The following is a 13407-nucleotide window of genomic DNA, read 5'->3' on the forward strand; positions in this document are numbered from 1 at the left end:
CAAAAATTATGTCAATTATCGTTTCTTTTTTCTTCTGTATGACAAAAATGTAATCTAATTGCATGCATATTTATTTATAGAGAAAATGGGAAGTTATGTCTTTAAGAGAGGAAAAAAAACAGGTTTGCGTTAATGGAATGAGAAGTATGTGTATGGGAGGAAGGGGCGGAGAACTGAAACTGGTTATTACATTATCATCGACTCTAAACCAGGGGTATCTGGACCTGTTCCTGAAGAGCTTCCTTCCAGCAGATTTTAGCTCTAACCACTAATCAGTCCGACTTTATCAATCTAATTACTTGATCAGTGAGTGTTTTAGATTTAGGATAGAGGTGTGACCAGTAGGACGGTAGCTATTCAGGAAGGAATGTCAAGAACCAGTTAACAAATAGAGCCTGCTTCTAATACCCACCAGTAATCCAGGTGTGAGTTTAATGGGTGTGTTCTGTGTGAACATGTTGGGTAATGGTTGTATTCTCAGCAGCATTCTATATGGATTATGTGAACTTTTTTTTTTTATCCCCCACCTGACATTAGCTCATCCTTGCTGTAAATTGCTGTGCTTTGTCTGCATTTGTCTGCTAAACATACAGTAATACAGTGAAAAAACAAGCAGCGCAATTGCCAAAGTGCTTTTTGCACATTACTGCACACTTGCTCAACACTAGTTCAGTCCTATATAAGCCTTTCAGGCAAGTTTAGACTTGGTCTAAGAAGGCAGGATTATAAATATTACAGCTCAGTAAAGGTACAGCGTGTGTAGATGGAGATCACAAAGAAACTGCAGTCTGATTATCAGTTTTTTAAAAGTATTGGTATTTTTGTTTTTAACTTTATTTTTTGTCTTTCTTTCAGGCAAGAAATAATGAAGTGGAATGGTTGGGGTTACGGTGATTCACGGTTCCTCTTTAACAAGAAAGGCCAAGCAGAATTCACAGGAAAAAGGTGAGCACTCTGACCACTGAAAAACAAAAAAAAGACCCCTTAGGTACTACAGGTACACTTAAAAAAGAGTAGAAAACACATTGGTGCTTATTATAGAAGCCAACAGACAACAGTTGATTCAGCACTTTCTATTTGGCTTCTACTGTAAGTATATGTTTTTGGACTCTGCAGTTTTTTTTATTTATTTTTTTTGTCTCCACATGTGGAATGCATATATTGTTATTTATGTTATTTATCCTAATCATTTTCTAGCTATAGATACAGCAGGCTGAATTATTCCTTTTTTTATTTACAGTAGTCTTTTAAAATAAATTCTGGTGGCCAATCAAACCAGAGCCTAACCATGCACCTCATGCACTATGTGTCTGTTTCCTATACAGTGATTTTGCCTAGCCAAAGATTATTTTTCCTTGTAATGAAAAATCTCTATTCCAAATGATGTAAAGTCCAAGACTAGTACCTTATTTATCCACGTGTGAACGTGTTTTTGACACCCTGTCTCATAAACACATTGAGCTATTTTGAGTTTCATTCATTGCTGACACAGATGTGCAAATTCCCACACACACACAATTTATCTGTTCCCTGTAGAGAAGTGATATAATAGAATAGGACTCCCTGGAAGAGATAAACATGAGCCCCCCAACAACCCCCCCCCCCCTCCCCCCCCTTCTTAGGGCAGTGGAACAAAGTTCTCTGGAGTGATGATGCTCTAATATCCATATATTACTAATGCTCTTGGTGTTGAATGCAATCAAATCCTTACAGAAGTACTTCACAGTCTGCAGGGTTCATAGGGTCATGAAAAAACTGTAAAAGTCATGGAGTTTGAAAATAGCATTTTTTTAGACCTGGATACATTTTGGAAAAAGAAAAATACCATAACAATATTGACTGTTATGGTTTAAAAAAAATTTAATGTAATTTTTGGGTAAAGCAGTCACATCTCTTCGCATTAGCTAATCTAGCTAATCTAGATAATCTAATTGTGTGTAAGTGGTTCACATGTCGTTATTTTAGATTTTTTTTGTAAACCTGTCTTAAAATGTAAGGGATACTGAACCTACGTTGGGCTGGTGGGACAACTTTAAGCGGACAGAGGAAAATATCCCTTATTTTTGAATCTAAAATTTGACAGGTATGCTGTAAGGACACGAAAGGCTTTCAGCTTTTGTCTTTAGTTCACAGTGGAGTGCTGGTGCCATCTAATGGCTGGTGTCTGTACTGCACTGCACTGCAAACACCAGTAACCATAGTTGGCAGGTTTTGGGGATGTAATATAACTAATGGATATTCAGCTCCATTTAAGTGTTTAATCCAGATAATAGGGTATGACAGTACCTTAGACTAACCCTGCCTTTTTTCTTAGATGATTAGCACATTTACTTAACTTTAGCGATGTTGCATTGTGTACCTGAAGTCCTTTATTGGCCAGTGTTTTAGGTGTTCTCTGTTATAGATTGATCATGTGTTTTAGGAGGTATTTGTAAATACAATTATACAAGCATATAGTGTATATCCTTTAGTATATACTAATCTACACTTTTAATTTCCCCACAGAGACAATTACTTACTAGGATCAAGAGAAGGAAATTTAGCTGATTTGTGTTTGTCTCTCTGTGGTCCCTTCTCTCTCTCATACAGCAGCTTTCTCATTAGGCTTTGTTTGAGTTTATGCTCTGCTGGGCAAAAGCTCTGTACACTGGTCTTTTGGTGTGTACACTGTCATCACTTTTTTGCTCTTACTTGAGCTTTAAAAAAACAGTTTCTGTTATATAAAATAAATTATAACATTAAATGAATCAGTGAGGTGTAAGTGGTCCTCTTTTATGGTGAACATTAAATGAGCTGTATGTTATAGGAAGCTATTGTGAATAGCAGTATTTCATTTTTTAATCAAGATTATATTTATTGTACATGCATGTTAGGGCTGTAACATCATGAAATTGCAAAAAATGAAAATGTCTCTGTACATTGTCGACGTGACAGTTTGTTTGATATGATAATATTATCTACCACATCTAACACAACTGCTTTGTCTAGACAACAATTAATGTCCACTTGCCTCCTAGCTTAAGTTTACTAGTGTTCATAAAACACTGGTTCATCACATCATTTGTCTTCATTAAGTGTATTGAATTTTTATATTTAATACAGGAAAATAAACAAATGTAATATATAAAAATGTCTTGTCTTTGATCTGCACTGTGTTCTTTACAGGTATCGGTTAAGCGGCCTTATTATTCCCAGTCTGAAGGACTGGATGGAGAATACGTTTGGGGCCAACCTACAGCACAAAGCCCCGGCTACAGTGAGTATAAGTGTCACTGTTTTTTTTTTTTTACTTCATATATATATATATATATATATATATATATATATATATATATACAGCTCTCGAAATTAAAAGACCACTTCATTTTCTGAATCAGTTTCTCTAATGTTGCTGTTTGAGTAAAATGTTTGAGTAAAATGAACATTGTTGTTTTATTCTTTAAACTACAGACAACATTTCTCACAAATTTCAAATAAAACTATTGCCACTTAGATCATTTATTTGCAGAAAATTAGAAATGGCTGAAATAACAAAAAATATGCAGAGCTTTCAGACCTCAAATAATGCAAAAAAAGAGTTTTAGTTCATATTTATAAAGTTTTAAGAGATCAGAAATCAATATTTGGTGAAATAACCCTGTTTTTAATCACAATTTTCAAGCATCTTGGCTTGTTCTCCTCCACCAGTCTCACACACTGCTTTTGAATAACCTTATGCCACTCCTGTTGCAAAAATGTAAGCAGTTCAGTTTGGTTTGATGGCTTGTGATCATCCATCTTCCTCTTAATTATATTCAATTTGGTAAAATCAAAAAACATTTTTAAGTGGTCATTTTAAGTTTATTTTGTTTCTAGAGCTGTATATATCTCCACTGTTATGCAAAAACCCTTCCACTTTCTAACATAATAACATAATAATATTGTGTCCTAATTTCATGAAGAGTGCACCAATAGAAGTGCAGAATGCTCTCACTCAATTTCATTGATGACTGTGTTTGAATCAAATAGAATATCATAAAAAACATACAACAAAATGTGTAGCCAAGTGCACCTTACTTTATATAACTCTTTGTCTTCTCTTTTAGCCCACTCTAAATGTGAATGCAATCCCACCCCCTAACCTGAACGAGTCATTTGTGGAGGACCTGAAAGCAGCGGGTGTGGCCCTGTCGCATGACCCAGAGGACCGAGTGTTTCGTTCTCATGGTATAGTTTAAATAGGCACTGTATCAATTGGGTCACTACTGCAGTGAGGAGGGTTTAATTAAAGGAAGTTGTTCGTTTTTCTGTGTTCAGTAGTGCAGCAGGAACAGGCTAATGATGTTTTCCTCTCTGTACAGGCCACTGCCTGCATGAAATCTTTGCTCTGCGAGAAGGACGAGTCGGAAGAGTGCCAGACATGGTGGTTTGGCCAAGTAAGTGTTTTTGACCTTTGTAGCCATAGTGCAATTGTATTGAACACTTGTTAAAGGTACTAATATAAAAACACCAGTAAGAGGTTTTCTTATGTTTGCCCTTTAATTTGATTCAGATGTTTCTGTGGTTCCATGGTCCAGTAAACACTTTTGTAAAGAACCCTTGAAAACCACTTTTTGTCTTAAGAGTGTATGGAAATCTGACCTCACAGTTGTTTCTAAATATGAAAAAAATAAGAGACTACTTTATTTTTTTAAATCAGTTTCTCTAATTTTGGTTATTAATAGATTTATGTTTGAGTAAAATGAACATTGTTGTTTTATTCTATAAACTACAGACAGACATTTCTCCCAAATTCCGAATACAAATATTGTTATTTAGAGCATTTATTTGCAGAAAATGAGAAATGGCTGAAATAAAAAAAGATGCAGAGATTTCAGACCTCAAATAATGCATATTGGCATGTTCTCCTCCACCAGTCTTACACTTTTGGATAACTTTATGCCACTCCTGGTGCAAAAATTCAAGCAGTTCATCTTGATTTGATGGCTTGTGATCATCTATCTTCCTCTTGATTATATTCCAGAAGTTTTCAATTTGTTAAAATCAAGGAAACTTATAATATTTAAGTGGGCTCTTATTTTTTTTTTTTAGCTGTATATTATTATTTTTTCTTCATAAATCTATTTTATTTTTGAGTGAATTTGTTCTCATCTGAGACAATTACGCTCTTACTGTATTGGCATTACTTTTATACAAGTATAGCAGGATAGTGTTGGACGTGCAGCAAGCCAGTTCATAAAAATAATGAATTATATAAAGCACAGAAACCACTTCCAGTAAAGTTCAATAAGATCTACCCTTGAAAATGTAAAAATAAAGTGGACCAACTGTTGGCAGACCAAGTATGCTTTTCTCAAAAACGTGGTAAGAAAAGTTTGTAATCCATGCAAAATTAGTCCCTTTTGTGGTCTTTCCTGTCTCAATAAAACAGTCACCTGCAGAGTTCTTACACACATTTTTAATCAATACTGGGCTTTGCTCTAATTCCAAAGACCAAATCAACATCTTTTATTGCAGCCGTATTATGGTTAATGAAGATATTTTAATTGTCTGTTCGACTTGTATCTTAAATTGATTAATTCCATTTAATGCAAACCATTGTGGTTTATGTGGACACTGTGTACACACTTTTATAGTGCTGTAAACATGGGCACTCATCTGGAAAATGTTTCAGAGCTGTGTGTGGAGCATAGATTGATATCAGGCTACATCATTTTGTAGAGCTGATACTGACACAACTGTTTAAGTTGGATTCTTTAGCAATTCTGAAGTGCTGAAACTACTCAAACTACTATGACTGTGACAAATCTTGTGTTGAGTTATAATAGAAATAATGACAGAAACAATACTATGTATAGAAGATAACAGCTGGATCTGCTAAAAACTGTACATTGGCTAATACTAATTTTCTACGTTTTTTTGAAAAGTCTCACTTTTCCTTAGCCCTTATATGCCACCCTAAGTGGTCTCTGAGACCAATAAAGGGAAATACACATCATTAATACATCCCTGGGCTAAACCACGTACTTGCTTTTTTTAAAGTAAATTAAAACAAATTAAATACTTTCTAAATCTGACTGGCTGTTAATAAGTAGTGCTGCTAGTGGGAGGTGCCTCTTTTCAAGCCAGTCAACTAGACCCTCCTCTGCTCTCTCTCTCTCTCTCTCTCTCTCTCTCTCTCTCTCTCTCTCTCTCTCTCTCTCTCTCTCTCTCTCTCTCTCTCTCTCTCTCTCTCTCTCTCTCTCTCTCGCTGCCACTACCTACACAGATCATCTCCAGCTTATTAAATGTCCAGGTCTGTTAACTTCCCTGTGAACAGCTGGCCAGAATGTATTCTGTTCAAATTTACTCCATAAAATTTTCTTTTTTAAATTCTTAAATTCTTTAATCTTTAAATTCTTAAATTTAAATTATTTAATTCTTTGTACATAAATGTGCTGTTAGTTCTAACCAGTGTTGCCTCTCTCCATGTACAGACCCCTCTTTCTCTACCTGATTGATCTCAATGCATTTGATCAAATACTCATCTCTTTGTCTTTGTCTCACTATTTCTCTCTCTTTTTCTGTCTCTATTTCTCTCTCTTTTTCTGTCTAGCTTTCTTTGCTTCTCTTTTAATCTCTCTTTCTATATCTTTCCATCTATATCTTTGTATATCTGGTATCTCTCTCCCTCTTGCTTCCTTTTGTTTTGTTTTTTTCCATCTTCTTCCTGTCATGCTTTTTATTGTCCTTTCATGATGTTATTTCTTTTTTTCCTCTCATACTTTCTTTTGTCAAGCTTTCTTTTTTGTTCTTTTGTGACCTTTCTTCCTTTCACTCTTATTTCTTATTTATTCTTCCATGTCTTTTTTTCTTCTTGTTCTTTCTATTTTATATTTCCTTTTTTTTCTTTTTTGTCACACTCCTTTTTTCTCACTTTTTCTTTTCTATCTTTCTTTAATTCTAATATCTCCCATTCTTATTCCATCTAATAATTGTTTGGTATTGCTTTCTCTTATTCCTTTTGCTTTCTTTCTTTGTTTTTTCCTCCTTTTTTTCTTCCTTTCATGATTTCATCTTGTATTCTTTCTCTTTTCTCTATTTCCTTTTAGCATTATCTCTAATTTATTTTTATTTCCTCTTTTTCACTGTTTTTTTTTCTTTATCGTTCGTTCTCTCTTTTTGTCTGTCAGTTTCTTTTTCTTTAATCAGTGTTGTCTTTCTTTCCGTTGGTTTTTCTCCTCTCCGTACGCAGGGAGGAAGTTGGGTTAGTGTGTGTTAAAGAGTTGTGAGAGAGTGCGCAGTAAAGTTGGGTTCTTGCAGAAGTTGGGTTCACTCGAGGTGTACCTCTGTCCCATTAGAGTTAAAGAGCAAGTCCTTCATTAGGCAGGGTTACATGAGCCATAAGTCTGCGGAAAAAGCCAGCTGTCTAATGGAAAAGCAGAGTTGGCTGTTCTGTATCTGCTGCTCAGAGCGTATGTTCGATAATTGGCTGTAGCTTTAAGAGCTCTGGATGTCCAGCACTCCTAAAGATCAACACTGCCCCTCGTAGATGGATGGGCTAGATCAGAAAAAGCTGTAGCTGTACCTAAAAAAGATTTTCCAATTCAGCCTGTTGGATGATCTGCACTAATGAAGGGGAGCTGTGTTCATGCTGTTGGGGCAGAGTGGGATGTTCCCCCTCCTTCACACACACATACTCTGTGGGGGCGGAGAGAGGCATTCCTATTGGCTGCAGAAATGGCATATTGATCCCACCCACAGAGTAGGAGGAGGGATGGAGCCTCTCCTTTTTCTTTGTCCTCCCTCTTTCTGTGTTTTTTTTTACACAGCCTGGAGAAAACTGTTTGTGCATCCTTTAGTAAAAGCAGTAAAGATTATACACTGTCTTGACTGTCTTTTGTTATTTTATATGTTATAATAATGCTTTAAATCATGTTTGTCTTCTCTGCAGATTGTCACAATGATGTGGTGAAGATTGTGGAGCTGGCCTGCCAGCACAATGTCTGTTTGATACCATATGGAGGTGATGACAATATGATTTAAAATCTCTTTACCTTCTACATCATTCTCTATGTAAAAAAAAACAGCCATACATCTTAACACAATGTTTCCATCTTTCTTCTTTCAGGTGGGACTAGTGTGTCGAGTGCTCTAGAGTGCCCTCCAGAGGAAACACGATCCATTGTTTCTTTGGACACCTCTCAGATGGTGGGTACATGTTCACTAACGCATTGTTCACAAAGACCCCTTTCACACCTGGCAACTAAATGCTTCCAGAGTATCAGGATTATATCTGGATAAGGTATAAAAAGGTGTAAATGCATAAGAAGGTGCACCCAAAATGAATTTAAAACAGATACAAATCATATCTCTTAGAAAACTTCAGGTGGTCATATGATACATTTGAGCCAAATGTTAAAGCAGTTTTTTTTTAGGATTAATTCGACAGCAAAATCCTCTTCCATTATGACTGAAACACCAATAGTACTTGCCCCTAATAAGCTAATTTGCCTCTTTTGTCCCACATAAAAATCTGTTTTCAATGCGACTAACAAAAATTGCATTTGGCTTGTGAGAATAAATGCATGTGGATAAAAAAGATTAAGATTTAAGATCTAATCAACATGCTAGTCAAGAGATGTACATGGATTAATACAGACTAACAGCCAAATAAGTTTCAAAAAATATCCTGGTTAAGACTTGTTCAGATGTCTGAGAAAACTTCTCACTCTTCTACTCTGTCTTTGTCTCTGAGCTGCTACAAGCCTCAGCTGTGGGTCATTAGGTCATTAGGAGGCTGGGACATAAAAAGTAGTGGTTCCAGGAATGGCTGGTTTACGATGGTTAAAATGGTTTACAATAGTTAAAATTGGATCACCTAATGCAAGCAGTCCAGAATCATTAACATCATCAGAAAAACGTGGTCTAATTGGACATTGTAACATTACGTGGTTAAAGAATGCATTATGTTGTGTTTAGAATAAAGAAAGAGCTCTAGCATAGCATTTTATATTGTAGAACAGTTTGTACTCATCATTTTAATTAGCTGACAATTGTGTTGACGTAACTGCAAGAGAGAATTCTAGATTCACATGCACCAAAGCCATTTCCTGTAAACAAACATTTTATTGCTTTAAGCAAATTTACATTAATGTGTCCTAAAGAAATAAGCAGTGTGCATAGTTTTTTATTGTTAAATGGTGCCGTTAGGCCATTTTCTCTTTTTCTCAAAATTTTAAATTAATAAATTACAGCACAATAGTTTTAATAACTTGAGGCAGTAATATAAATTTATTTATAATTTTAATTATCCCATGTTTAACTTCTATGCATATCATTTAACTTCATATAAAATGTACCGGTAGTCTTACTGTCATTCAAATGCTGCTGGGATGTTGGTTGATGTTGGGAAATGGATCAACTAGGGTGATCTAAATCAGTTCTCACATTTTTCTTAAGCTCTCTTGCTCTTGCCCTCCATCTCTCTCTTTCACCTGACCTCTTGTCTCTCTGTTTTCTGTCTTTATCCTTCTTGCTTTTGCGCTGTCCTTTCTTTTCCATATAAGACAATCTCACTACCAAGAAAAGAATATAAAGAATGAAAAAAAAAAAAAACTTCAAACACCTAATTTAATACAAATGTAGCAAAATATATTTCCTGTATAGTGCCTTTAAACAACTTTGCTCTGTCTGGATATATAAAACCAAATGTATGCCACAAATAGCCAAATAAGTGTTGAAGTGGCAATAAAACAACAACAACCAACCAACCCTTCTTCTCTTTTTCAGCCTTTCTTTCTTGGACCCTACCTTTATTCAGATGTCTGTTTTGCAAGTCTGTCTGTTGTTGTTTTCTATATTTAATTTATTTATTTTTTAATAGTATTGCACTTTTGTTGCAGAACCGAATATTGTGGATTGACGAGAAGAACCTGACAGTCCATGTAGAGGCTGGCATCATTGGCCAGGAGCTGGAGAGCCAGGTTAGAATGAGAATGATCCTGATAGAATGAGGTTGTGTAGGTTTAGCTTCAACATGTTGATTTAAAGCTCAGAGATTAGTAAGGAGTTGGTGGGTGTGCTTGTACTATTAACCACACACACAGAGCAGATGGCACCATCACACTAATACAGAAAAATGGCAGTGTAGTCTCTGGAATAATTTAGATGTGTCTATCTGTGCGGGGTTGTGTAGGGGTGTGGGCGTGTGGAGCATGTTAACAAACCAGTCACATACTCTCTTGCCTGTGTGTGTATGTGGGAGATTGAGGGTGCACAGATGGCACGCCATTAAAGAGTATGCTTCTGGGGGATTTGGGAATAAAACTAGGGGTATGTGTATCCAAGTCACCTGGGTGTGTGTGTGTGTGTGTGTTTTTCTCCAGCTGAATGAAAGTGGGTACTGCACTGGCCATGAACCTGACTCGATGGAGTTCAGTTCACTTGGAGGCTGGGTTGCCACACGCGCCTCAGGAATGAAGAAAAACATCTATGGCAACATTGAAGACCTGGTACATGAATTTACTCTCCTTCACCCCTCTCTTTCTGCCCACCCATTTTTCAAAAAAAGATAAGAATGACCTTCACACACTCAGAAAAAGTATAATTTTATGAATTGGGAATTTTCACATTTTACTGGTTTATTTCATGTATTCATTTATTTCCTACCTTATATTCTTATATCAGCCACTAATAAACTCCTATCTGCACTGGTTTTACCTGCTTGTTTTGCATTGTCTAGGTGGTACATATAAAGATGGTAACCCCCAGAGGAGTGATCGAAAAAAGCTGTCAAGGCCCACGAATGTCCACTGGACCTGACATTCACCACTTTATAATGGGCTCTGAAGGTATGGATGTTCAGCATTGTATATATGTGTGTATGTTTTTATATCTGTAAGAGAGAGAGAGAAATGGAATCAAGCACACATATGCATGCACAGACAAATCCCCACAATCCCTCTTTTCTGTGTCCCGTCCTTGTAAATGCCCGCTGAGAATACCACAACCATATGCCAGCCCTTATTAACAAATACAGCGAGCGTTGGCATTACAGCCTTCAACATCTGCTGGTACACACACACACACACACACACACACCCCGACGCAGGCCCGCAGAGAAAGTGTGCAGGCACACAGCAGTCTGCCTGGAGATGGAGTGATCGGTGTTGGAGTGAGCATTTGTACCCATTATACTGGCTGCGGGACTATAAATGACTGTTGTACATCTGTGAATCAGAGCTTTTCAATGAAGTGAAGTGCACTCAATTCAGCATGCTTAGATTTTGCAGCAGCAGCAGTTGTTTTGCTTTAGTCTAAAACATGAATTTAGTTAAAAATTATTAAAGACACTGATCTCAGAAGCTTGTACAATCTAGATTTTTCTTGTGAGTGAGGCTGAACACTGGCCAGCATGCTCATGGCAAGGCGAGTTTAAGTAAGGTCGGATAGTGGATATGAGATGGGTGGGGCATTACATTTCCGAAGTTACATTACATTACATTACCTTGGGCAGATGCTTTTGTCCAAAGCGACTTACAATAAAGATGTACATTTAGTAATAGAAGACATAGAAGTTTAGGGTAAAAAAATGTACATTTAATACAGGTCCTAAAGGAGGAAATAATGGGATAGAGGAGAAAAGAAGGGAAAGGAGAAAGATTAGAAGGTTAGAAGTAGTTAGTTTTTTTAGAGGTGTTAGGAGAGTAAGTGCTCTTTGAAGAGCTCTGTCTTCAGGAATTTCTTAAAGATAGCGAGAGATTCTCCTGATCTGGTAGTGGAAGGTAGTTTGTTCCACCATTGGGGAACTCTGTATGAGAACAGTCTGGATTGCTTTGTGTGAATGTTTGGTAAAGTGAGGCGATGTTCACTGGAGGAGCGCAGCGGTCGGGAGGTAACGTAAGCCTTCAGGAGTAAGTGCAGGAAGGAAGGAGCTGTTCTGTCATCACTCTGTAGGTGATTGTAAGAGCTTTGAATTCAATACGAGCAAAGCTCTTACAATTGCCTACAAGGTGATGACAGAACAGGCTCCTTCCTACACACATGTTGTGCAGGTATTTAACATACCTGATTCACAGTGTGACAAGGAATACTATATAAAATGGCATTACCTCCCCCTAGTGGATAGTATAGTGGGTAATAATGTCGTGACTGGCTGCGTCTGCAGGAGACACTACACACTTCCTACAGGCCATTGCATCATAGTTAAGCTTTCACAGGACATGGCAAAAGTCTTGAAACTTGATGCTAGGTCTTGTCCCTAAAATTGGGCTTGTCATTGTAAAGTTACCAATTGGAAAGACTAAGACAATTTGTCATATTCCGACAGTGAGGTCAGCTTTCAATTTACCACCCAATGTTTCACATTTAAAAAAATGTAATCGGAACCTCAGAAGTGTCCGTGTGTGGTGTTGCTACCATATTTCTGTTTCCCATTTCCTTTAACTTCTATAAATCTAACATTCCTGTGCCAAAAAACCCCACACAAAAAAAACAGAATTTCACAAAACATTTCACAAGAATTTCACCATGTATACTGAAAAACAACTGCTGTCTGTACTAATAGTTCCTTGCTGAGCCACCAGAGAGCAGCATACCATGATTCACTACTACAGACAGGAATATATATATATATATATATATATATATATATATATATATATATATATATATATATATTGTTGAAAAAGGTCAAACAGACCCTTCTGTAACCAACAATTAAAATATTTTCACCATGTGGACACAAGTATTGAGACACCTGCGGATTCAATGTTCTGAAATCATGAGTATTAAAAAAAAGAAAGAGTTCTGCTTTTTTGTTGGATTAACTGTCTCTACTGTCCAGCAAAGGACAGGAGCATTTTGGGACATCCACCACCATCTCACCAGTTCAAACCAAAAGTATTGGATGGGGCACTGTCATACCAGAGAACACAGTTGCCTTGATCCACTGCTCAATGCTCTAGCCCATGTCTGGCATTAGACACTGTGCCATGTGCTACTGGGGCTAGACAAGCTGTGTGTTTGTGCATTTGCTCATCTGTTTCAGCAGTTGATGCAACCTAATGAAGCTGAATGTCTACACTGCAATGCGTTTCCACAAACCTTTGGACATATAGTGTGCATTCAGTACTGTAAATGAAATACATATCATATAATTATTATTATATACATATACAGCTCTAGAAAAAAATGAGACCACTTCAGCTTCTGAATCATTTTCTCTGATTCGTCTTTTTATAGGTTTATGTTTGAGTAAAATGAACATTGTTTTATTTTATAAACTACAGACAACATTTCTCCCCAATTCCAAATAAAAATATTGTCATTTATAGCATTAATTTGCAGAAAATGAGAAATGACTGAAATAACAAAAAAGATGCAGAGCTTTTAGACCTTTAAATAATCCAAAAAAACGAGTTCATATTCATAAAGTTTTAAAAGTTC

The 13407-nt window shown here is 36.5% G+C and overlaps 1 protein-coding gene across 1 annotated transcript in view; it reads left to right on the forward strand.

The window, feature by feature from the left end:
* The window catches only part of agps (alkylglycerone phosphate synthase), a 50756-nt gene that overhangs the window by 8169 nt on the left and 29180 nt on the right, over positions 1-13407 (forward strand). The window contains exons 2-10 of the mRNA XM_049484871.1: positions 856-945; positions 3166-3256; positions 4086-4206; positions 4341-4415; positions 7913-7984; positions 8090-8169; positions 9864-9944; positions 10347-10472; positions 10703-10811. Coding sequence (XP_049340828.1) covers positions 856-945; positions 3166-3256; positions 4086-4206; positions 4341-4415; positions 7913-7984; positions 8090-8169; positions 9864-9944; positions 10347-10472; positions 10703-10811 — 845 coding nt within the window. The remainder of the gene's footprint in view (positions 1-855; positions 946-3165; positions 3257-4085; positions 4207-4340; positions 4416-7912; positions 7985-8089; positions 8170-9863; positions 9945-10346; positions 10473-10702; positions 10812-13407) is intronic.

The sequence above is a fragment of the Astyanax mexicanus genome, chromosome 11 (genome assembly GCF_023375975.1).
Source record: "Astyanax mexicanus isolate ESR-SI-001 chromosome 11, AstMex3_surface, whole genome shotgun sequence".
Lineage (NCBI taxonomy): Eukaryota > Metazoa > Chordata > Actinopteri > Characiformes > Acestrorhamphidae > Astyanax > Astyanax mexicanus.